Raw genomic sequence first — 27,201 nt, forward strand, 5'->3', positions numbered from 1 at the left:
TTTTTCAATATTCCTAAGTATCTGGATAAGCACTCTAGTTTTACTCTATAAAATGTATCTATTTTTATTTTTGTTTGAGCCTCAGGTACAGAACTGGATTTACCATAATCCTTTGCTCATCAGACACTAAGATTGTAGGTCTCTGTGTGCCCATCTTGCACTTACTTTTAAAAAGCTTTAAATATTTTTTAAATTATGAAGGTCAACTTTTCACAATAAAAGACTCATTTGTACAAAAATAATTTATTTCTTCTGTGTGTGCCTAAAGCAAGCATTTTGCAATTGTACTATTTTTCTATGAGCTGATTTTTTTTTTAATCCCAATTTTTTATTTATCTATATTGTCTTAAAAAGAATCTTAAAGGCCCTTGGGAAGTAAAAGTTGGCTGAGCTTTGACCTGAAAACTTCCCTTGACTCATATGAAAAATATTTGAGAACATTGTGCGATTAAAACATACAAATATTTCAATACAATTGTCATCCTTAATAAAATTCCTACCATGTTCCAGAAATCCTTTGATAAATAACATTTCACTATTTTTTCACATCATTTCTTTAAATGAGGCATTATTTCCCTTTTGTAATATCTGAGAACACTGAGGCTTAGTAAAATAAATAGGTTTTCCAAGGAGGCAGGGGAAAAATAGGTTTAGGTCAAATTTCCCAGAAAGGGTTTTCTCTAGCATAATACATTACCACCATGATTTAGGTGTTTTAAAAAAAAAAGTTTATTTTTTCCTTTGTGAAATATTATGACTGAAAGAGTGAATATGTGTTTGTGTGTAGTGTGTGTATGTCTGGGAGTGTTAACCTGTACAAACACAGCATCACAAGAAACTGAGACATCTTCTTAACTGTATCACACAGTAGTGGGCTAGAGTTTCCTTACAAGGAAGAGTTTCATCATTACAGAAAACGAAATTCCCAATCTTACATCTCTACCAGTGTTACTTAACATTGGCTAAGTAGCAAAAATACACACACACACACACACACACAAAGCAGCAAAGTGATTTACCTTTGGACAAATTCTCAGAGTTTCATTACAGAAACACAAAATGTGAAGTGTTTATCTCTAATAAAATTGAAAGTGAGGAATTCACTTAGAAAATGGTTTCCCTGTCACATTCTATGTCCAATCCAATTACTGGATTAAATCTGACAATCCACATTAGCACCCTAAAATTAGGATTAAAGGTATTTCTAACTTGTTTTCTACGTTGGAATTACTTTAAAACTCTAATGCAATGTTTTAATTGCACAAGAATGGAACAAACTATAAGGGAATCTTTTTTTCAGACAGGGATAGAGAAATTCCTTCTGTATTGCAAATAATAACAGACAGCATTTGATTATTATTTTAGTCAAGTTGTGAAAACAAAACATTCCGGCCCAATACTACATTAAAATAGCAAGAATATAGCATTTGTGTATGTATTTGTATTTTTAAAAATACTCTATTTTGTCAAATTTTGCCCTTTTTTTCCTAACTTTTGCTTGTTTTGTGCAAGCAACTTGCTAATTTTGATGATGAGTCATATCACATTTGAGTCTGTAGAGCATATTTGTCTTAAAAAAACACTGACCGGTATTTCCCTTCATGCATGGATAGCATTGGTATTAAATACGTAGGAGACATTTAAAAAACAAACAGGTTTCTCATTCTAAAAACCAAGAATTTCTATTGAGGAATTTGTTATATGAGCAAAAAAGTTATAAGCTTTCAAAAATTTATTATTTGATTTCTGCCAGCAAGAGATTAAAAATGGAAATTACATATTTCTTTGTATCACTGAAATGAGTTTCATTTAAAATATGCTATAGTATTGACTTTACCAAAAGAATACCTGTAAGAGATATGTGTGTACACCAGTGCTATGTTTACCTAAATTTTATTGTACATCACACAGAATTTAAAGATAGGAAACTCTGACTTTTAAGATTGATTCATAGATTTCATAAAGTGCTAAGAACATATTAAACAATCTCTAACCAAAAAAAGAGCCGCATCTGTAATTTTCTTCACACTTGTGATAGATATCCAGAACTATTTTAGAATATTCAGATATGTAATCTTTTTGGGCATAATATTTACTATAAGTGGTACAAAAATACTTTAGAAACCAAATGAAGACAGTGGGTTTTAACTTCTTGGCAACCTATAGTTGACTTGTTCTAAATAAAGACATCGTCGTTCAATCCCAGTGATTAGAGATGGATCATTGACTTGGGAAAAGCATTTGCATACTCAGTACAGAAGAAAGAAAAGTAGCGAAGGGAGTAAATAACTCTTTAAGTGTCCTTTAAGTCAGGAGAGAGTCTAGAGCAGGGTTTCTTAACCAGGGGTCCGTGAGCTTGAATAGAAATTAAAAAGAAAAAAACACGTTCTTGTGGGGACGTGTTGGTGCGGATGTGATGTAGTTATTAAATAACACACAGTATACTGTGGACTTAGTAAGGGGTCTGTGGTTTTAAACTGACTGGCAAAGGGGTCCATGGAACAAAAAAGGTTAAGAACCCTTGGTCTAGAGTGTATATAGCTGTGGCAGAGTAAGTCTTATGATCCAATTCTGTTTCCCTTCTCCCATCAGGAATCGTGGCATTTGCTTAAGGTAAACGTTACCTCCTATCTGTGTAGGATGCAGATCAATGACTATGTGCCTTGTTTAAAGTTGCTGGAATTTGGGAGACTGTGTGGGAGACATTTTAGTAAATAGAACCACAATTTGCAGTTTATATTCTTGAAAAATTCTACGTTTCAAGCTCATGTGAAGAGTTCTTTTGTTTCTTTTTTTGAATGGAGAAGAAAAGCTGGCCCATTGCCATTCCTGCTTTTAAGAGTAAGTATCCATCAGAAGGGGGTCTCAGCTATAAAATGCTTAATGGCAACAGACCACAGCTCAGCTCCACCGATAGATGATGTTAGCAGCTTGGAAAGCAACCAGTATCAAAGGAAATGGGAGGTGCCACCCAAAAGAAGAAAGCAAAAATTAAATCTTGAAGGCTATTTTTCAAGGTAATATTTGTTTAATGCTCCCTTCAAATGAAGATAGAGTGCATTAAAATGATAGGGCAATGACAAACATTGGGAAAAAATGTCTCAAAATACTGTTTCCGTTAAAGGAAGCGAACTCTAATTAATGAAGAAAAAAGCACAAAAGTAAAGTGTGATGTTTAGAAATTGAAGAATTCAAGCTGGTCTATGACAATTGTATATTGTTAACTGGGGTTTAAAATTGTATTAGAAATAAAAAGCACAAATTTAACTGCAAATGAAATACAGATATAATAGATTTCTGAAATTTTGATATCAGTAATTGATATTAATACAATTTTAAACACTGCTCTCATAAAACTGTATAAGACTAATGAAATGAAACTATTTGATTCTAATGGATGAGATAAACACAAGCTTTTAATCAATTAACCTACTTACTAGAGAACAATGTTGCCATATTGTAGCAGTTATGGACTTAAAATTATTTTCACTTTTTAATTGTAAACTTACTTAATGGTTGTTGAGCCCATTAATAACAGGATAAGTTCCCACTTTAAATATGTTACTAAATTAGAAAAATTGTATTTGTGCCCGCTAAACCTGCCAACTTACTTTTCCTTCACTAAAACGTATATTCTGTCCTTCACTAGACCTAGGTACAGTCTTGAAATTTATGTTGAATATAAAATCTTAGTAACTCTTAAATGAAATTTTATAAAAAGAAAATCTACCATCCTGCTTGAAAGGCTAGCTGTGCACAGAGTGAGTCACCACCACTTACTTCCTTGATATTCATTGTCATCTGACATTTAATACATTCGCAGAATGTAAATTCACATACTCACCCGTGGGCCCATGGCACAACCTTTGGCAGTGCATGCTTGGACTCTGAAGGAATGTAAGCTCCAAGGAGCAAATCCATAAGCATGACAGCTGAGTTCTGAGGAATTGTGAATTAATATATCATCTAGATATAATCCATAGCTTGTTATAATACCTGGGAACATAAGAATTTGCTTTTAGGAGGACCATTGGCAAAAACAAAGAATGACTTAAGAAAGTTGTTAATGTAATTACTAGTTTCATGGAATCCCTGAATTGCAGTATCTTATGTTTCATCCAGTCTTAACCCAGTCACTTTCCAAAGGATAAAACAGGATTTATGCCATTGAATATCAAACCATTAAACTAATTAGAGACAAGAGACAACATAGAACCCATAAGTTTCAGCAGGGGAATCTTTCTATTGGACCATGTCAACTGCTCTAATTTGTGTTCCAGATCAGAAGTGCCAAAAATGAATAGGTTAAACGCATTTACAATTTTGATTGCTTTATAAAAATACACCCTTAATAGATGTCATTCTAAAGTTAAATGATCTTATTTGTTAATGTAATATATATTACTTCCTATGTGTCGGGCATTGTTTTAAGTCCTTGATGTATTATTTCATTTAACCCTCTCCTTGCAACAATTCTATAATAGAGGCATATTATTATCACCATTTTATAGATGAGGAAATTGGGGCACAGAAGGAAAACGTAACTTGCTCAAGGCCATGTTGCTGACAAGTGTTTGAGTCAGGATTTGAATCTAGGCAGTCTGGCTCCAGAGCCCATGCTCTCAACTATAACATTAAATTACCTAAACATAAAGCCTTGCGCTAATTGTGCAAATAACACTCAGGCAGCAACCGTGAAAAAGCTAGACACACTGTGAATTGCTGGTTTTAATGATGAATTAACATTGATTTCAAAAGGAATATAATCTGTATTTTTATTAAATTAACTAGTAAGGGTATGAGAAATTGAAATAGCTGAATATAACTATTTGATTAATTCTATCAAAATATTTGCATTAAAAGGAATTAGGGGATAGCATAACCATGCTCACTAGAAATACAGAATCTTCAAACTGACTAAACCTTATATTGTGGGAAACATACATTTTTTTACAGGCTAAATTAGAACCTCTTTCAAAGTAAAATTAAATTTACAGGGGCCTTCCCAAGTTTGTCCTTGAGGAATTATCTTAAGTGTTCCTCTGTCCGGTAAGAGTTCCCCTGGACAGAAATTGGTTGCTAGTACCACAGCCCACAGTACTTCTCCATCATAGCACGTATTCACTTACCACAGTATTATTATTATTGTTATATTTTTATTTCTTGTTTAATTTTCTGAAATCCCCAATAGACTGTAGAGTCTCCAAAGAAATCTTGATTTCCTTCCTCATATACTGATATAACTCTATTTACAACATAGTAGTCACTTAAAAATACTAATTGAACAAATTGAATGAATACCCAGCCTAGTAAAAATATCAGCATTTAATACAGAATGAAAAATTAAGACTATAGGAAAAAAGAGATACCTGCAATATGAAAAGAGATTTGCTAAAAGGAGAATCTTAATGAATAGCTGAGAGACAGAAGATTGGGAGGAAGAATAAATTTTGAAATAATAGACTTAGCAAACTCAAGGAGTCTAAAAGACAGTCCTGCCAGCTGGATTCCAAGACGCCTGCCTCTCAGCCTTAAGAATGCCAAGACTTGATCTCATTACATCCCGGGAGCAGGTCACACCTTCCTCCATCATCACCACATGGATAGCGGTCCTCCTGGGACCACAGCACTGGAGTCTTCCTTTCTCCTATGAGGGAGTCGCTCACCTCTACAACGTGTTCACAGTGGTCTAGCTGCGCTATTATCTGTGGACTTACAGAATATCACATGCATTGTCACAATATCCCTCACAACATTGTTTTTGATTAAGATGGCATTTTACAGCCAAAGATGTATGGCAATGGGCTAACACCCACGGAGTTTTCTTGGCTTAAAGTATGCGAGATGGTGGAATGGCTTCTTGAGCCTGCAGCAGCAGCTGAGTGATAACACCCTGAGAAGATGGCATTACTACAGGACCTTGTATATACTTTGAACTAGGGACCGATATTTGATGCTGGTTTTTCCATAGCCAAAAAACTTGGGAATGGAAACCAAAATGGGTAGAAATAGGAAGATTTCCTCTCTCTGTTATGCTTAATAACCTATACAAAATATTTTTGCTTTCTGTGCCCACAAAGGAGAATGTTTACATCCTGGGTGACAACAGAGGTACCTGAATTAGAAATTGAGACTCTCATCCTGATAATCACTTCCTTATGCCATTGTACAAACAGCAAAGGAAAAAAAGTTATTATATGGAAGGAGAAATTGGGTTCTTGCTACACATTGACACCACAGGCATTCTTTGAGGTATCTCTTTTGTATGGCCAGGTCCAATCACATAAGCATTGAAAGTCTACAGCACCCAATAAAAACAGGACCCCTAAGGAATTAAACCCTTTTGTAATGAAGGTTTGGGTTGCCTCTCACAACAGAACACTAATTTGATGAGCTACTAGATGGAGGAAAATGGAATATCAAAGAAGAAAGTTCTAAGTATCACTAGTTATAGAAACAAGAATTATATATACTATGCATGTTTTATTTCTTGCTTATTACATAAAGATTTTTGTATGTTAACCAATTTTCCCTCCTCCTTTCCCTATTAAAGTATGTAAATTAAATGCTAATTTACAGTTTAATCCTTAAGTTATAGAATATCCAGGTAAATTGTGTCTAAACTAAAAGGGGAATTAACATCACCCAGATAAGAATATGATGGCTGAGAGCGAGAGCTTCTTCATTAGTACAAAGCACAGTAGTTTCCTGTTGGGTAGACACATACAGTGATTACTGTTGTTACTAGAAGTAAATTATAGGTAAAAGGGAACGCATGATGCTGAATAGCTAAGGAGAGGACTCTTCTGGTTATTTATCTGATATCTAAAACCTAAAATGCACATGCTTATACTCTGTACTGCCCTGTGAGCCTATAAACTACATTTCCAACTCTTACTAATTGGCTTCCTATTAGCCAATGGGAGCAGTTGTTAGAAAGCAGGAAGAAAGGCAAAACAAGTAGCCTCTACTTTCAAAAGTTGAAATCTTTGTTGATTTTCACTTAGTCAGCAGAGAGGCAAAGCCACTGCAAACTCAGTCCACAGCAGAAGCATTGCTTCTGTAGTTTCAACCGTCAGTAGTGACATCTTGTTGGCACGTCACCTCCTTTGGGGCAGCATCTACTGGTGGTTTCACTAGTAGACGGCAAGCAGCAGCTGAAGCAGGTTCGCAGCCCAGCCTGGAGGAGTTGGTAGCTTCCCATCTATCACTCTTTTTGTTCTTCCAATTCCATTCCCTTCTCTCTTTGGTTCCACTAACTCCTTCCAACACCTTTGTAATCAACTCCTTGGATTAACTAGTCTCTGGTTTAAATTGCTGGCACATTTTTTTGTTTTACCATTATATCTTCTTAAAAATATGTTTTGTGGTCAAATACATAAGATAAATTTTGTTGTCTTAACCATTTTCAAAGATATAATTTGTTGGCATTAACTACATTCACAATGTTGTGCAACCATCACCAGTATCGATTTCCAAAGTTAAATCGCCATCAATACATTCTCTTAGGATTAAAGGTTTTTTATTTAAATGAGTTAATACTTTAAATAAAGTTATTGCTATGGCCCATTTTTTTCTGTTGAAGATGAATTTGCAGTTTTCCTTTCTGAAAGTGGGTACATTTCCCTTATTTCCTCATTTGGGGAACGAGTATTTATTTTAATTTTCATATCATGCACCCCTAACAAAGTGCAGCTGCTGCTATCTGTTCTTCCTTATTTAACTGTGACCATATATGGAAACATGCAAGTATTTCATTTAGTGTCATTTAGTACTTGACATACAAATGCACAAACGAATTGTAACTAAGAAATGAAAGATATATAGTGAAAAATTAAACAACATATAGAAAATTTTAGGGAATAAAAAAACAGATACAATCACAGTAATGACAACGAAAACAAAATTATGTGCCAGGCACTCTGCTAAACACTCATTTAACCCTCACCAAAAAGTCCTATAGGCAAATAATATGCTGCAGAAGCTCTTAAAGAAACTGTAAGAACCCTGAAATGCTACCTACTTGACCTGCTTTTCAGCAGACATAGAAAGTACCCAAATCAATATTCTCCTTTTCTTACATAATTGGGGAACAGAACATTTCTTTTATGCCAGGATTATGTGCATAATATCTCATTTATCTGACATATTGGGAAATGAGATATTTTACAGAAGTTAATAGTCTTTTTAACTAAAATCTCTTTCCTTAAGTGCAAACTTTAAAAATCTATTTTGGAAGGAGAGCTTTCTAGAGAGCACTATGCTTTCACCTGTCTTCTCACATAGACTATAATTTAGCCATTTTGTGATGACTCAGACTGTGCATTATGGACATGAAAGAACATGATCTGTAATTCAATAATACACGCAGGGACTGATGAGGTACAGGAGACGTGCCCAGCTCTTATCCTAAGCATCACTCAGGGGCTACACTTCATCTATTCTTGTGTCTACTTTTTGAGTTCTTCTCCGCCTTCCCTCAGTTATTCTCTTTCAAAGGTTACTTCTCTATTTTGCCTATTTGACTCTAACAAGTCAACCCTAGCAATCTATGCTGAGAAACTAGATAACTGTGAAGTCTGGAACTGTGGATAAAGAAAGAATAGACCATTGTTGAGGGAAGGACTTTAAATAAGATGATTACATGGTAAATGAGCTGAGAATGAAATTAAGTGAGATTTGTGGCAGTAAATTCAACTGCTCAAAAATCTTTTTAATATTGAATTAAGAGATGGATGAGACTGATATCTAATTTCAGTGAAAGTGAAATCAAACACACAACATACACAAACACACACACACCCGGTGTTACCCAGAACTTTGTAAGTTAACATTATTTTTTACTGTATGTGGGAGGGCTAAAGGATCAACCATAGGACCAAATTTTAGGACCCATGTTCACAGGGTAAGTGAAGTCTGCCCTTAGAGTCATTCTTGACATTCTCCTCTTCATTATCCACTACATAAAATCCAACACCACATCCTGCAGGCTTCACATTATAAATTGATCTCTACATCTCTCCATTTCCTTACCCATCTAGTCCATGCTGCCATCACCTCATACCTGAGAACAGGCACTTAAATGTTTTGAAGCATCATTCATACTCCCAAACAATTAATTCATATTGTAGCTACAGGGGATTCTTCAAAACACATGTATGATCATGTCACATGCAATCAGTGATCAATTGCTGGCCAAGTACTAGAGAGATGAGAGTTCCTTACTTCAGAATTAGGAAGATAAGTATATCATGAGGATGAGAAACATGATGTTAGCCTTGCTGGGCTTTCTGCCTTTTGTTCCAGGTCATAACTACCAAACACCAGATCTCAAGGCAGAATCAAAGTAGGATACCATTGTGGTTTAAAGCTGGTGTCCATATATGTAAAAAAAAAAAGGAGCCTAAATCAACCCTCACATTTATGAGCAACTGATTTTTGACAATGGGATAAAGACCACTCAGTTAGGAAAGAATAGTGTCTTAACAAGTGGTGCTGGGAAAACTGGATTTCCATTTGAAAAAAAAAAAGGAAGCAGGCCCTACCTCACACTATATACAAAAATCAACTCAAAATGGATTAAAGACCTTAGTGTCAACTCCTAGAGAAAATGCAGGCAAGCATCTTCAGGACCTTGTATTAGACAATGGTTTCTTAGACTTTACACCCAAAGTAAAAGCAATGACAACAACAAAATAGGTAAAAAAGGATATCATCAAATTGTAAAACTTCAAAGGATTTTATCATGAAAGTAAAATGACAACCTATACCATAGAAAATATTTGGAAACCATTTATCTGGTAAAGGTTTAACATCAGAATATATAAATAAATCCTTTAGGGAAGCTGACTTGACTCAACAGATAGAGCATCCATCTACCAATGGAGGGTCCAGGTATGATTCCCAGGGCCTCCTGATCTGTGTGGTGAGCTGGCCCATGCGTAGTGCTGCTGTGTGCAAGGAGTGCCCTGCCATGCAGGGGCACCCCCACGTAGGGGTGCCCCACGTGCAAGGAGTGTTTCCCATAAGGAGAACTGCCCTGCATGAAAAAAAGCACAGCCTGTCCAGGAGTGGCGCTGCACATGGAGAGCTGAAACAGCAAGATGACGCAACAAAAAAGATATGCAGTTTCCCCGTGCCACCAGATAACGCAAGCGGATGCAGAAGAGCCCACAGCAAATGGACACAGAGAGCAGACAATAGCGGGGCACAGGGAGAGAAATAAATAAAATAAATCTTTAAAAAATAAAAAATAAGTCATTCAATTTAGCAACAAAAAGACAAGCAGCCCAATTTAAAAATGGACAAAATACTTGAACAGATATCTCTCCAAAGAAGATATGTAAATGGCCAGAAAGCACATGAAAAGATGCTCTACATCATTAGTCATCAAGGAGATGCAAATCAAAACCACAAGGAGATACGATTTCATATCCTTTAGAATGGCCTCTATTAAAAATAAAAAAGGAAAATAACAAGTGTTGGTGAAGATGAGGAGAGATAGGAATACTCATGCATTGCTGGCAGCCTTGTAAAGTGATATAGTCGCTGTGGAAGACAGTTTGGCTGTTCCTCACAAAGCTAAATACAGAATTACCATATAACCCAGCAACCCCACTACGAGGAATATACCCAAAATAATTGAAAGCAGGATACAAACAGATACTTGTATACAGACATTCATAGCAGCAAGCATAGAGGAAGCAACCAAGTGTCCATAAACTGATGAATAAAATGTGGTGTATACATAATGTATATACTATACAATGGGAGACTATCAGCCATAAGAAGGAATGAAGTCCTGAGACATGCAACAACATGGATGAACCTGGACGATATCATGCTGAATGAAATAAGCCAGACACAAAAGGACAAATTTTGTATGAGTTCACTGATTTGAAACAATTAAAATAAGCAAACTCAAAGAGTCAGAATCATTCTAGAATATGGTTACCGGAGGATGGGGTGAAGATAGGGAATGGGAAGTTAAGGCTTAAAATGCCAGGGTTCCTATTTGGAATGATGGAAATGTTTTGGTAATGGATGGTGGTGATGGAGCACAATATTGTGAATGCAATTAACAGCACTGAAATATATGTATGAATATTACTAAAAGGGGAAATGTTAAATTTTATATACGGGAACCAAATTTTTAAAACATCCATGGAACTGCACTATACAAGCAGTGAACCCTAAGTTGAACCATGGACTTTAATTAATAGTACAATCATAAAAACATGCTATCACCAAATGTAGCAAATGTTCCACACCACTGCAAGTTGTTGTTGGTGGAACGGTATATGGGAATCCTGTATTTTGTGCGTGATGCATGATTGTTCTGTAAACCCACAACTTCTCTAATAAAAAAAGGTGGGGGTGGTGGAGCCTGAAACTAGTGTAAAGTCCTGAGTTTAGAGTCAAGTACACTCAGCCAAACTCCCTGGTAAATATTTGGACAACCAGTGGTATCATTTTTAAAAAGTCCTTCTACCTTGTTTTTATTAGCAGGTGTTTTGATATAAGTAAAATCACTAGATCGTGAAAGGTGGTACAATTCAGTTCCAAAACATCCATTTAGTAAGTATAAGTCTAACACGTCTATTGACACAACAATTAATTGGATTCCCAAACTGAGTAACCGAGGGCTATAACCTGGAGGGCATTTTAAACTGAGGCCTAAGGAGATGCTTTCCTTCTGTAAATGAATTGATTTGAGAAAAGTAAAATGGTAAGTTTTTGAAATGCTAAGTAAGTCTTTCAGAAATTCTAATACTATTTATTTTTATTAAGTCAGACAATAGGCTCCATTCTTTATATGGATTAATTCCTTTAATACTCATAACTCCAGGAGGTAAGAGCTGTTATTTGCCAGGTTATGGGGATGAAGGAATGGAGTCTTAGAGGGGCTACCTTGTTTCCCAAGGCCATACATATATAAATCCAGATGTGGAAGTTGGCAATCTGACTTAATGCTACTACTGCTCCTGTTAGCCATTTCTGTCCCAATTTCACTTTCGAAAGCTTTTAGGAATCCTACTCCAATGAAGATCCGAATTACACACTCTGGCCTTGTAAGTAATCAGGATGGACCTCAAGAAAAAAAATTAACAAATATTTTTTGAAAGTTACATGGAAGTTCCTACACTTGTTTGATATGGGGAACAGAAGGAAGAATAAGAAAACACATAGCTACCCTTATAGAGGAAAGAAAAGGGTTAAACACAGTTATAACTAAATAAACATCCAAGAGTTAAATATGAATGGTAAACACTACAAAAACTTTATGCCAAATAAATGGTTAGACAGTACGTACAGGAGCTTCTAGCAGGGAATAACCACTCTGGCTGAACGCCTGCTGAAATCTCTTGGAGCAGCCTCTGCCTTAACTGGGTCTTCCCTAAAAAGTGATATGTGAAAAGGGTTGACATGGGAAGATGTTCCTGGTGGGAAAAAATGACATTGACTATTGCATGGAAGCAAGAAAGTGCAAAGAACAATAGAGATTTAAGGAACAGCCCAGTATTTTGTAGTTGTTGTAGCAGTTCATGAAAGCCTAACAGGAAACAAGCCTGTCGAGGAACCCTGGGGCCTTGAATGCCGCTCTGAGGAGTTGGCATCTTACGAAGCACAAGAAAACCATCGATGGTGTATGAACTGACAAGGGTATGATAAAGTTCATATTTAGAAAGAGTAATCTAGAGTCATGTATAAACTAGACTAGAATAAGGAAAAACATGAAGAAGGGAGACAAGTAAAAATATCAAAAAGGAAGAATAATAATTTTTGAGCCCATATTTTCCTGGATGTAACTAGCTGCACTGAAACCAGGTGGACTAGGTAGCTAGCAATGAACAACTCATCAAAGCGTTACCAAGAACTAGCTTCACTGCATACTACCAGTAGAAAGGGGATTGATTTCAATTTAAGGATTAAAAAAAGTTGTTCCTGTGATAGTTTTGCAGTATCTTGACTATATCAATTCATTATTCTGGTCTGATATTGTACTATAATTTGCAAGACTGGCAGAAACTGGGAAAAGAGTCAGAGAACTCTCTGTATTATTTCTTAAAACTACATATGACTCTATAATTATCTTAAAATATAAAGTTTATTTAAAAATAAAATTTAAAAAAGTGCATGGAATGGAAGAAAGTCAGGAGCACATAGGAGATAAAAAGTGGCAAATGCATAGAAGTCAGGAAACCAAGACAACAGTATCATTGTTTTTATTAGGGACCATTTTATCCTTAGGAAAAACCCTTGAAAAAGGAACAACTTTTATTTCCATTTTAAAGATGAAAAAATAAACAAGTTTTAGAGAGGTTTGGTAACTTCCCCAACATTATACAGCAAGAAACTGGTCGGACTATAGGTTGGCATTGAAGCATACAGATTCTAAAGCCCATAGAACATTATACTCTACAGCTCTGTATATTAATTTTCTTTTCCACATTTTAAAAATCATAGAATAAAGCATAACATAGAAAAGTACATAAAACAAAAATTACATTTTAATGCCTACCATTAAAGAAGAGCCACATAACCACCACCCACCTTAAAAAATAAATATTTCCATCACCTTAGAAATGATGTGTCACTTTGAGATTTCAACACCATGAGTATGTTGGCTTTTCAAGAATCATTTCCTTGCTTTTCTACCTAAGAGTGCATCCCTAAGCGATATAACGCTAGAACTACATTTTGGATGGTTTTCTACTTTATATTAATGCAATCATGCACGTATATGTTGTGTGTGTGTGTGTGTGTGTGTACACACACGTAGATACAGTGTCCATTTTGCTTAACGTAAGAGTCATGATTTCCATCGATATTTTTGGGGGTAGCTATTCTTCACTCATTTTCATTTTGGTGCAATATTCCAGCATGGCACACTTTTAAAAATCTTTTATTGCTAGATATTTGTATTATTTCTGTGTTTTGTCTATTCTGTCAGTGTGGCTATAAACATTCTTGTACTTTTATCCTGAGGCATTTGTGTTCAAGTTTTCCAGAGTATGTACCTGGGAGTGGAATTGCTGGTATATATTCAGCCTTACTAGACAATGTTAATTAGTTTTCAGAGTCTGTATCAGTTTCCATTGCCACTAGAAGCCCACGTGAATTCTCATTGTTTCATTTCCTCAAAAACACCCTGTATAGTTAGATTTCATAAAATGTTGTCAGTATTATATTGTGAAAGAGTATCTTGATTTGGTTTTATTGTTTATTTCCTAAATTATTAACAAGGTTAAACAGCTTTCTTACATTTATTAGTCATTTTTCTTCTTTTGTGAAAATCATTTTCAGATCTTTATTCCCAGTTTATTATGGATAAAGAGGAGTGCTTTATATATTCTAGATACTAGTCATCTAACAGTTATATGTGTTGTCAATATATTTTCCTACTCTATTGTTTATCTTTTCAGATACTTAGTTTATAGTACATTTTGATAAAAAGAAATGTTCTTAATTTTAGTAACTCTTTTACCTTTATGATGTTATCTTTTTTTACCTTTATGAAGTTATCTTTTTTAATCTCTAATAATACTATTTGCCTAAAATTCTCCTTTGATATTAAAATAGCTGTCTTTTCTCTTTTTTTAATGTTACTTGTAAATTTTTGGTATGCTTTTTTAGATGTATCCCTGGAAGGAAGGGTTTAACAGCTACTTCAGGGGCCTTTCCTCTAGCCTTGACGACTACTGAGGACTTAACCATTGGCTGAATCCTCCTTCCAACCCTAACTCAAAACATATCTCCCTGATCATCAGACCCAAGATAAATGGAAATCCATCTGAGGACTGTATCCTGCATCAAACACGTGACCTCATCCTCATCCTTGTTTATGGAAGAATGGGGACTGGTATTGATGAGATGCAGCTGCACCAAAAAATGAACAGTAATCACGAACCTAGCTACCTCATGAGGGTGTAACAGCTGTGGTTTCGCTCAACAGTATTCTATTAAACTTTTAGAAAAATGAGGGAGAACTATATGCACTGACATGGAAAGATGTCTACTTCATGTTGGTAAAAGAAAAATAATTAAGTTGTAGGTTTTGATATTGGGTCATATATATATATATGATCACTGTTTTAGTTTGCCAAAGCTTACGGTTCCAAGGCTATGAAAAGTCCAAACCAGAACACCATCAGAGATGCTTTCTCACCAAAGTGAGCTGCCACATGTTGAAGCAAGATGGCGGGTGATCTCTGCTGAGGTTTAAATTCAGCTGAGGGCAACTGAGGGCTTGTCTCACTCTGGGCCTCCTATCTCAATGGTTCTGCTTTTTCCCCGAGTTCAGCTGTGAGCCATTAAGCATATAACTAGGCTCTTCTCCTCTTGAGCTGCTCCAGTGGCCCTGCCTCTTGGGACTGTTTGCTTAAGTGATCCTCTAGTCCTCTTTCTTACCTGCCAGGATCGAAGAGAGCAGCTCCCTTTTCCTGTGTCTGTGTCTCCGTTTATATCAGACTCAGAAGAGGGTGGAGATGCCACCTGAGTCATGCCTCACTGACATGGTCCAATCAAAAGCTCTAAATTGATCTTATCAAGTAATCTAATCAAAGGCCCCTCAACTGAATTTAATGCAATCAAAGAGTGTCACACCCAGAAGAATGGATTTTGTTTACAAACAATCTTTCTCTTTTTTGGGATTCATAAAATAATCTTACACTGCTGCAGCCATGTCTATGTGGTCAAACAAGAAAACAAAGCATAAAATTGAAGATTTCCAGGCTGATGGCCTCCCAGGTGCCAAGATCACCCTCCCACTGCACACAGCCTTGCCTTTATGACCACATGTGTCTTAAGCACAGAATATTAAGTGTAGTCTCCCCTCCTCTTTTCGTTTAGCAGTCAAATCATAGTTTACTACAAGGCAGTACATTTAAAACTTGGTCAGGTAGCTAAAATCCGCTAAGCTTTTTTTCCTCACCAATATAATGGGGGTAAAATTCCTTCCCTGGTGGCCTGACAGAGTTGATGTGAGAATCAAATGAGTGAGGCTATAGGAAAGTGCCTTAGGAATTTTTAAGTGTTATGCATATAAAAGGAATGAATTTAGAGCTGTCTTTTCATCTGTGATGAGTTAAAGCTCCATTTGCCTTAGAGGATAATATCCTCCTACTCTGATCTATGCTTGTGTTTTGTAAAAAGCAAAAACAAAAACAAAACCTTGAAAATCTCTCAAGAACAAATTTTACACGTCTGTATTCCTTACTGTCCTTACTGTATTCCTTACATGCCACCTGACACCCAGCCAGCAGTTTCTCATGTATGTGTACTAGCTCCTTATCTAAGTGTCCTCTCCTACCCCGTCATCAAGTCCAGAGAGAGAGTATGAAGAACAACAGGACTTATTAAATACTGTAAAATGTTTTTTTTTTTTTTTAAAGTATGCTGGATAGGGTGGTTTTGTTTTTTTGGTAATAAGTGGGCCCATCAGTAAATACTGATTGAGCACCTACTATGTGCTAAGGATTGTATCACATGCTGGGAATACAATTTTATCAAGAAAATCTGGTCCCTGCCTTCATGTAACTTTTAGTCCACTGGAGAAGATAGACTTCAAGTCAATAACTATAAATAATTATGCATCTGTAAAGCTTATTAAAGAAGAAATAGAATTAAAGGGAAAATGGTGGGGTGGGAGATGTTGACTTAGTCTGGGTGGGTTAGGGAAGTAAGGCTTATCTGAGAAACTGAACTTTAAGCTCAATGTTACTACTTCATTAAGAGGAAAATGTCACAAATCATTTGAGTAATTATAAGAAAGTTTTCAGAAAAATAAGTGGAAAGCTTTTCAATGATATACTAGGAAGTTGACCACTGTTTAAAAACATAAACATCATAGATCTTCAGTAGGTATTACTAAACAATCTGTATCTAGAACCTTTGAAAACGGATCTCCTTATTTGCTTTTGAGATGTCCATTATGACAAAACAAAGGCCAAAGTGGAATTTTTGTTTTGTTTTGCTGTTTACACTCTTAGAACACAGGAGAGCATTTAAAAATTATATCCGCATTGCCTCCCCTCAACCCTGTATACACACACATTTCTAAATTCTGCATTTTAAGTGTGGCTTAATTAAGATTTAGGGGTCAGTCTGGGTCCCAGAAGGAAACTGATGGCAATTCAAATGAGCAATTGAAGAAAACTTAGTGAAGGTATTATTTACGAAGGTGTGAGCATTTAGGGGAAGCAACAAGTGAGAATGAAGCCCCCCACCTCCGACCCCACCCCTAGGATTCCTAGAGAGGCTATGCTACTAGATGACATAAGGTAAGCCTAGCTAAGATCCATTAAACATCCTACACCTGTAGAGGAAAGAATGAGAAAAACAGTTTCAAGAACCTGGAGAAAGAGCTGGATAGAAAAGGGCCACTGGGTAAGAGCTGTGTCTGTCAGCAGAGGAATTCAGTCTTTGGAGCCCAGAGCCAGAGGGATCTAAGGGGAGTAAATGCCCAGAATCTCCTCTCAATGCTTGCTGCTCCTGCCCATGGACAAATCAATGGGGAATTAGAGGGCGAGGAAGCCCGAGGATAGAGCCCACAAAGCTTAAATTCCTGGGGCACAGAAAAAAGTGAAAAGTGAGAGTGGATCCGAAGGGGCACAAGAAAGATACCCAGCATTTTAAAAATCCCTGTATTGTATCTATTTATATATTGTTTATACCTTTTCTTATTCTCTCATGCTAATAACCCATAAAATAGCTATAGAAAAACAAAACAATCTTATGCTACATGATAAAGGGGATCAGATCATTTATCCCAGTTTTATAAATTCAGTTCTTCCATGGGTAGTCCACAAAATGGATATTTAATTCCCATTGGCCATCCAAGTTAAGCAGTTTCAAGTTTATCACCTTTCTCTTTGCATAATGATAGAATTTTTAAGGTGTTTAATTTTCACAGGGAAGCTGAATCATAATTGTCCATAAAGCACATCCACTGGGATATATATCTTTGGGCCTCTTCATCATGTTATGTCAAATTGCATTTCCTAAGGTGTTCAATAGGTTGTCATATATAACCAAGGAAATTCAATACAAGTACAATACAATGCAATTTAATACAAAGTATCTCTATTTACACTGAAGACTTCTGTTTACTGTAAGAATTAAACAACAAGGTTTTACTGTGTCATAAAAATAACATGCAAAGCAGATGTAGCTCCTCCAAACATATTTGTTTGTTTTTTCCTGAGCAGCGTGGCAATATGAACAGCAACTGAGGGTTTCCCCCCAAGGTCCAGATGATGATTGAATGTGGCAGATATCTCCCTATGTGAATACTTGATCCTTCAATTAAAAAGGAAAAGAGAGAACAGCTTTCACATTGTGGAATAATGCCTTCTTACTGTTACGCTCACCTAAAAATGGAACCAACGGAATCTGCAAAAGATTGTGCTTGGGAAAATCCTACCTGACAAACTGATTGGAGGTGTTTCATAAAAGTTACCCAGCGTTGGCTCAAACCTGTCAAGCAGTTTTTCCTAAGTGAGTCACTGTATTCTATAATCCTTTTTTTCCCGTTAAAACTCAGCATTTCCAGGAAAGAAAATAGAAACACATTTTGACTATTTAAAAAATAAACAGTGGTATCAAAGGAAAAAGTTAAACAGAAATCCCACTTATTTCTTTAAAATTGGAGAAAAATCAGAACAGAGATCTTAGGAATTTTTAATATTGGCACTGAGAACAAAAACATTGAATAAATCTACGTAACTAAAAAATTCCTTAATTTTTTTTTATGTGACAAGATGGGATCCTATGTTATGAGCATTTTTACAAAAAGTAAGGCAGAATACTAGAGTTAATAAAACTATGACTTTTTGAGTCATCCAAACCTTGGTTTGTATTCCATCCTCCTTGCTGTCTGACCTTGAATAATTACGTTAGTTAGCACTTAGAAATTTGAGTTTCCACATCTATAAAACTGGGTTAAGTATATATATTTCATTTGCTACCTATGAGAATTAAGTAGCCTGACATATAGCTATATACTGTAGCTTTTGCTATTGCTATTACTATTATTATTATTAATTACTAGTGTTAGCAAAAAATCAAATACTTCTTTCTATGCATGGGTAGAGTACTTAACTGGTTTTTACACATATACCTTCACCATGCATATATAATAAAAATTTATTTCTATAGCATCATCTCTTGATGTGAAAGGAACACAAATAAAGTATAGATTTGTAAAAGACATAATTAATTGGTTTCTTAATTACCCATTCCTGAAATAATATATATGCTCGGAAAACTGAACTAACAGTTCTTGCAACAATGCTCTATAGTGTTCAGAGTTCAAGGTACACATCTACAATCAACTTCTTAAAATTAAACTTTTTCTGTTCTTATTGACATTATTACCACGGCCTTGTTATATAGCCATATATATAAATTCTCACAAGTCTGAGATGGCAGTAGAAAAGGCTGAATTAGGAAAATGTTTCCTTGGACTCCCTTGGGCCCCCTTTCCTTTCTAATGAGACCCCAGAACCGAGCCTTCGGGGTGCCCAGCTCTCATGCTTCTGTCTTAATAGTCCCATCTTGGCATTAACAAATCCTCACCACGGTAACAATATACTCTTTTATACTGAGGTATACAAAGCAGATACGTCTCCACACACTGACTCTCTTTAGAACAACTGCATATTACCAGGCTGATCAAATCTCAAAAGCAAAAGAACTGGATCTCTCGGCATGTGCTTTAAGCCTTCAGCCTCTGAAATCATCCCACCTACACTACATAATTATAAGATGTGCTGTAAATGTGCATTTGTATATATTGTGTGATTACATATGCATATGCTTCTCACATAAACACAATTACAGTTTTATTATTGTCCCTGTCATCAGTAAATATTCATTCATTCAAAAGCTGTTTAATACCCACCTGCTCTGAGACTGGCACCCTGCCAAGTTCTGGAACAAAAACAGAAAACAAAGCACATACCATACCTGTCCTCAGGTGACTGTAATCTAAGAGGGAAACATTTTAGGTAAATTTTACTTAGGTAAATATGGAGGATAGTGCCAAGTAAACAAGTAACCACAAGGATTAATTAAAAATAAGAATTTAATATTTATATTTTTAGTTAGTGCTTCCAAAGTCATGTATTCTAATTAGTTTAGAATGTCACTGTAAGTGCTATGCTAGGTAAGGAGGGATAAGTTTGGTATAGTCAGATTTCCATGCTGATTTTAGCAAGGTGGACTTCAAGTGTGAGGAAAAAACATATTTCAAGATTCTAATGCCTGAGCTTCTGAAAGGGAATATGGCTCATGAGAGTTTGGAAGCTCTCAAAAGTGTAATTCTAATTATGCAATTCTAGTCCACACAATTCAGGTCACAAATTTATTAGACAGCAATCCTTTGTGCTGCCTGTCTTTGATGGCTAATGATGTTACAAAGGAAGCGTCAACGTCCTACATAATAAAGATCCTTATCCAGCTTGGACCAAAAAGTGTCTCTTTGCACCCAAAGAGGTTTTAAAATCCTGCTTGAAACTGCAGCCTAAAAAAACACTTCTGCCAGAAAGGACCTAGACTCAAAGGGCTCTGATTAGGGAAACACAGGGCTGGGGTGTCATACCATCATTTTTGCAGGTGTTTGAAGCAAGAACTAGAATTAAACAGGACATGTTTGAAGGAAAGCAAAGCCTTTGGTGTAAATCAAGTGATAATGACTCAGTACTTAAACACTGAACTTGGCAGACTAAGGCAATTAATAGCACATAGTATAGCAGTTTGATATTATTGATGAATTCCAAAAATAAATACTAGATTATGTTTGCAAACTGATCTTTTCCTCTGGGCCTATTAGATTATATGGGATTCATAGATTTAATGATTAAGTAATCATGTAAACCTCTTGTGCAAGTAGGGCATTGAGTCCCCACCCTTTGGCAAAAAAAAAAAAAAGATAAAAGGCATGGCCAAGGACAGAGTTGGAGGCTTTTTGTTGCTGGAGTTTTGATGCTGGAGTTTGATGCTGAAGTCTTAAACTGGAGCTCCGGCATGTAAGCACACAGAGGAAAGAGAAGCAAACCCGGGAAGAGAGGAGCCCTGAGCCCAGGAAGAAGCAAGACCTGGGAAGAGAGGAACCCAGGAAGCCTGAACCCCGGCAGACGTCAGCACCATCTTGCTCCAACATGTGGAAATAGACTTTGGAAGTAACTTATGCTTTGTGGACTGGTATCTGTAAGCTCCTACCCCAAATAAATACCCTTTATAAAAACCAAGTGATTTCTGGTATTTTGCATCAGCACCCCGTTGGCTGACTAATACATGTAGCATTATTTTTAAGATGGGTCATATAAATTGGGGTTTCATTCTAGGATTCTGCACTGTCATTTCTAATGTTTCCACCATATTGTTAAATGAGAAAAGCAACTGGCACAATAGTTCAACTAGTATGGCCTCACTCTTGTTTAACAGATATATATTTTACACTTATATTTTTACATGACTATTAATCAACACTTCTTTTTAAAATGAGTACCTGTTATGTGTCAGGCACATCTAGAAGCTACTGATACAGTACTAAACAAAAGAGACCAAAACTCGAAAAGTTCCCTGTACACATGAAGCAGGACTTAAAGCAAGGAGCAAATATTGCTGAGCAGTTACTGTGAAGCAGGACCAGGCTGAAAGAGACAAAAGAGAATCAAAACCAGAAAGGCAGAGGCTATTATCTTAGCTACCCTGGGTAAAGATTATTATTACCAGACCTTAATGAGTAGACGCTGATCAGATCATTTATACTGCAATAGTTACCAAAAGCCCAGAGCCTGTTTCTTTAGCCATGCTGACTAAATGTTCTCAATTGTTGATGGGTAAGAACTGGCTTTTTATAGTAGAACTATTTATACTTTTATATTTTGGCACATGTAAGTATGTGTTGAAAACATACCCATTTCTCGTTAGAGGTGAGTTCAATTTTTCTCAAGTTCATGTGTAGTGAAGTCCTAGTGAAATAGTCTTTGTTCTGTACTTAAATCATTTAGCTGACTGACAGAGTCACGATTTTGGAGTTTAGAGTTTGTGAAACCAGGTAAACAGCACTTGTTATAGAATATTGTAGTGAAATGCTTGTTATCTCTCTGGAACTGAAATATCTCACTGAAGAGGCAGCGGGATGACACGCACACATTCTAGTAAGTTTCCTCAGGGAGTCTCTTCTCCATAGATGCAGTATCTTGTGCACCCCACTACTTTGTGATTATTTGTTTACATGAATATTATCCACAAGGGATTCTGAGACCCTTGAGATTAAGGATTGGGCTTAATTCATCCTAGTACCATCTATATAAAGAGTGACAGCAGCACATAGGTGGTCAGAAATATATTCTAAGTGAATAAATTCAGAATGTGCAGGGGCATAAGGAGGCACTTAAAATAATCTGGGTAGGAAATATTACCTGTCTTCATTAGAGGCACGCGGTTGGTGGTTGAGTGGTGAGAGCAGTAGAGGGTGAGGGGGTGTGGCAGTCAAGAGTGCCACACAAGATTCCGACCGGTGTAACCCAGGGGTGCTAACCAGTGTGAGAGGAAGAGAGGAGGAAGCAGGGAGGGCTGGAGAGAACATAAGGAGGAACCAATGCGGATATGTTTACACGTAATACAAAAACATGTGGAGGTCTCCGGAAGGGGTCCTGAAGGAGGCCTCAGCGGAAGGGTATACCAAATGCTCTTTAGCGTTTTGGTGATAACAAAGCAGCGGAAGATTCTGATTCAGAAGATTAGCGGTGGAGTCCCAGATTCTACTACTTTGATCTGTGCCTCCAAGATGGTTCTAATAATCAGATGTGTTTGAGAAACACAATATTAATTCACTTGAAAGGGTTTCTTTAGTAATCTAAGGATGAATCTATTCTATTCTCCAAATGTATTACACTTCTGCAGCATATTCAGATATAAAAGTCAATCCCAAGGTAACATATATTGTAATCTGCACCTGGTTCCATTCAACTTGAACTGGGCAAACTCCAAAAAAATAAATTAAAAATTCCTGAATCCAATGCAAGATCCAAATTCTCCAAAGGAAAACTCAATCCTACACCTGCCACAGCTAAAGTGGAGCAAATATATTTCAGGACCTGACTTTTATCCTAGTGCTATCCTCTCAGTTGGAATCTTTAGAGAGCCAGGACACTATAATATACATGTCACTGAGCAAACGCAACCTTCACATGAAACAATGATATGAAATAAATATTGGTGGGTACCAACACAAAGTGCAGCATTGTGTTAGGTTCTGTGAAGGGAAAGAGAAGTGCTTAGCGCAAGGGCCTGATCTTCTGGTGGAAGTGTTAGACATTTACCCAAATAACTCTGAGCCCAGGCTGAATGAAGAAAGTGCTATTAAGAAGGCATAGAAACAGGCCACACAGTCAAGAGAAGAGGAAAAGCTTAACTTAGTTGCAAAGAAGAGTGGAAGAGGGAAGCGGACTTGGCCCAGTGGTTAGGGCATCTGCCTACCACATGGGAGGTCCGTGGTTCACACCCCGCCCCGGGCCTCCTTGACCCGTGTGCAGCTGGCCCATGCACAGTGCTGACGCACGCAAGGAGTGCCGTGCCACGCAGGGGTGTCCCCCATGTAGGGGAGCCCCATGCACAAGGAGTGCGCCCCGTAAGGAGAGCTGCCCAGCGCGAAAGAAAGTGCAGCCTGCCCAAGAATGGTCTCAGCAAATGGACACAGAGAACAGACAATGGGGGGGGGGGGGCGGGGGGAAGGGGAGAGAAATAAATAAAAAGTAAATCTTTTTAAAAAATCCCAATTTACGGAATAAGGGGCCTACATTTTGTTTTGAAAAATGAGTTGGGTTTCTACAAGTAAAGATGGAAAGAATGTAGGTGTTATTCATAGCAGTTTTATAACCAAGGAAACTGGGGTTCATGGCATTTAGGAAAGTTCCTAACACAACACGGTTACTGCTTTCCAGAGACAAGTGGTAGACTGGAGGCCTATTTGACTCTACTCTCTTTCAACCCTACGTTAATCCATAAATATTTTGGGGTGGCTAGAAAGAAAGTTTGTTACAAGGCTGTCTGTAAGTCAGGTTGGGTCACAAGGTGGGAGGGACCTGAATGCCAAAGTGAAGAATTTGGACTTTAATCTCTGAGTATTTGGGGAAGAGGGGAAAGGGTTTTGCAAAATGAAGAGAGGAACAAGATGTTTCCTAGCAATAGGATTATCCTTCACCAGACACCAGACAATAGAAACCAAAATTGGAAAACTTTGGAAAAGTCAATAAAGAAATACCGGAGAGAACTTTTTTAGATTTTGTTTTTTAATCAAAACTATTACTTTGTAAATGTCCAACTACACTCCACAAAAATTTATTAAAAATCTGCTTTGATTGAAGACAAGGCTGTAGAATACTTTGGAAGCAACTCCATGAATCTCCCAAATTTTCCAGATTGTCCTTACTCTATGAATATATTTTAAAACTGCTTGTAGGTGCACAAACATAATAAGTAAAGATTCCTCAAAATATGGAAAGTACTTCTCTAGGCAGCCTAGCATTTTGAATGCAGTTGCAATCCTAGTTGAAACTAGCAATTGGGATAAAGTGAGGTGTTCTAACTTTGCAGATTATGTAATGGTATTTAACAACAATCCAAATGGAATAAATCATTTATATTTTCATTGCCACCTATGGACCAGATTTCTTTGTCAAGTAAGAAGTGCGAAAAGATTTTTGACTGCTTATATAAACATCAAATAGACATCCATTTTTTATTAGAAAATGTGTAATAGTGCAGGAATAACTACAATAGAGATAATAACTAATTATTAGAGCTCTCTCCATTACCTCAAACATATCTATTGCATTTGCCAAAAATTTAATTAAAATGAGATGACTGGAATAATTAATATCATAGTAAACATAAGACAAAGTAATAAAATTGCAATTTTATTCTATAATTCTTTTTGGCTACAATAAAAGAGGCCATTCCAACTTTCAGTAATGAGTTACTTAAAACACCTTCTGTGATATTTGTCTTGATATTTGTCACAGAAAGTAACACAATTTGATGTCATGTAAGCCTCTCTCAGTTTGAAGCAATGGAACTAGGTTGTATCAATCTTAAATGTATTTCCAGTAAATGAGTAAAGCAATTTCTATAAAAAGTTATTATAAATTCTTTATAGTAAACTTTCATTTGAGCAAAATTATAACTGCCTTGTTTAATTCTCTAAACTGTACAACAATATTGTGGAGATCACTTAGAAATCCATACAGTCAACGTCAACTTAAATTAAGGTATTGTTTCAAAACCGCGTGTTAAAATCTTTATGAAGAGTGTATTTAAAAAGAAAATACCTGGATCCAAGTGACCTCTTTCAAGATAAATCTATTAAATCAAAAGCATTTTGAAATACACTATGCACACAAACTTTCCACCTCTACTTCTCTAAGAAAGATCTGATGGCTTTCCAAAACAGAAAGCCATTGAAACACAATGTCACTCTCACAGTGGCATTCTCGGGGACTCCTCATTTGTTCTCTTCACCTCTCCTGGAGCATATGAAACAACAAGATGCAGTACACAAGAACTATCAAAAGGGAGCACTTTTGAGCCACCAAAATTGTGTGTTAGCCTAAAAACCCCACTCTCCCAACGACAGACAATGATACTATCTCAGGTATTTTATGTGCTGAAATGATCATTAAAAATTAAGCACCACATATAAGCTGCCATTTAGAATATTAATTTACCTTTACTAATCATCTTTTTAACTTGAGGCTAAAAGAGTTCACTTACCGTTCGGATACTCGGGCCGAGTCCAAGAGATGTTAAAGGAGTCAGGTGCGTGCGAGTGCGCGGTGGCCGCTGGCACTCCTGCTGGAACGTTCTCGTCCACAAGGGCCTCGCTGGCTTCACTCACGGTGCACCCACCCCCTGTGCAAGCCTAAATGCAGATTTATAAAGAAAACACCATGCATGTCATTTGGGGGCCCCAAGGTTTAAATGAGCAGTGAAGAAACAAGAATTCATAATAAGCCCAGATTCTTTAAAACAGTGTTCCCCTTAGCCCCTCATATAAACTGTGTTTCAATGCTGAGGTTCGATATTTAATTAGTTTTCTTTTTTAGGACACAAAACAGCAATCTCCGATAATTAGAAAATAACGCAGAATGTATGAATTATAAATATATCCTAAGTTAGAGCCTAGAGGTATAGGGCCTGCTGAAATTTCCTTGCCCAAAGGTTCCCAGAATGAATTAAACACACAAACACATCATGACAACGATATTAGGGACTATGAATACTACTTCAGGATATAACAAGTGATTACTAGGGGAAATAAAAGACAAAAATATAATGGCCTTTTATTTACAACACTGTGACTAATACATTAGAGTATAACACTATGCAAAATTGAATAAACCAATATTTCTCGTAAATCTATCTGTACAAAGCAGTTGCTGAGTGACTGCTTAATGGTTAAAAGGGTCAAATCATTTTTTATACTTAGGTAGCAGAGGAGATGGGCTTCACTACATGGCTAACAAACTTAAAAAGAGCACAGAACTCCCTTCTTCCTTAGTAATGTATCACTAATATCAGAAATGGTAACTGAAATGTTAAAGATATTTTAAAAACTTCTGTGTGCACTTTTAAAATAAACTGCAAATACTCCAAAATGAATGTTTAAATGTATTAGGAAAATATTATCACTACCTAACTTGCTTGGCAAGCATTTCTTCAGGAAATTGAAACACACATATAAGGATTTTTCCAGCCTAGATTTTCTAGCAAATATTAGCAGTTACTTCCCTATATAATAAAGATATTTGAAACATATGCTTAAGCTTTGTTCAGTATTTCTTTAGGTTGCAACTTTAATTTACATGATGAAATCTAAAAAATCTTTCAAAAAGAACTAAATATTACCAAAGTCAAGAAAACAAAGGAAAATAATAGAACAATGTAAAAAGCATACAGTCCATTTTCATGGAAGATAGATAATAATATAAAATCTCAAACACCTCTTTATTTCTCTGCAATAGGCCACAACTTTTCAGTTTGATATTGCAAGATTGACCTTCTGATACCAAAATCAGTAACGTTTCTTTTTCCTAGAGACAGGAGAAGCCTGGATGGTTTTTAAAGATGTTTTCTTGTACCCACATACTGTACTATTTTGCAAAGTTGTTGCAAATACCTGCAAATTCTTCA

General features: G+C 36.4%; 1 protein-coding gene across 1 annotated transcript in view; it reads right to left on the reverse strand.

Annotated features, from left to right (window-relative positions):
- The window catches only part of USH2A (usherin), an 838,570-nt gene that overhangs the window by 334,244 nt on the left and 477,125 nt on the right, over positions 1–27,201 (reverse strand). Inside the window, exons 34-35 of the mRNA XM_058275221.2 lie at positions 25,783–25,930; positions 3,845–3,996 (exon numbers count right to left, since the gene is read on the reverse strand). Coding sequence (XP_058131204.1) covers positions 3,845–3,996; positions 25,783–25,930 — 300 coding nt within the window. The remainder of the gene's footprint in view (positions 1–3,844; positions 3,997–25,782; positions 25,931–27,201) is intronic.

Source organism: Dasypus novemcinctus, chromosome 13 (assembly GCF_030445035.2).
Source record: "Dasypus novemcinctus isolate mDasNov1 chromosome 13, mDasNov1.1.hap2, whole genome shotgun sequence".
In the NCBI taxonomy this organism is placed as follows: domain Eukaryota; kingdom Metazoa; phylum Chordata; class Mammalia; order Cingulata; family Dasypodidae; genus Dasypus; species Dasypus novemcinctus.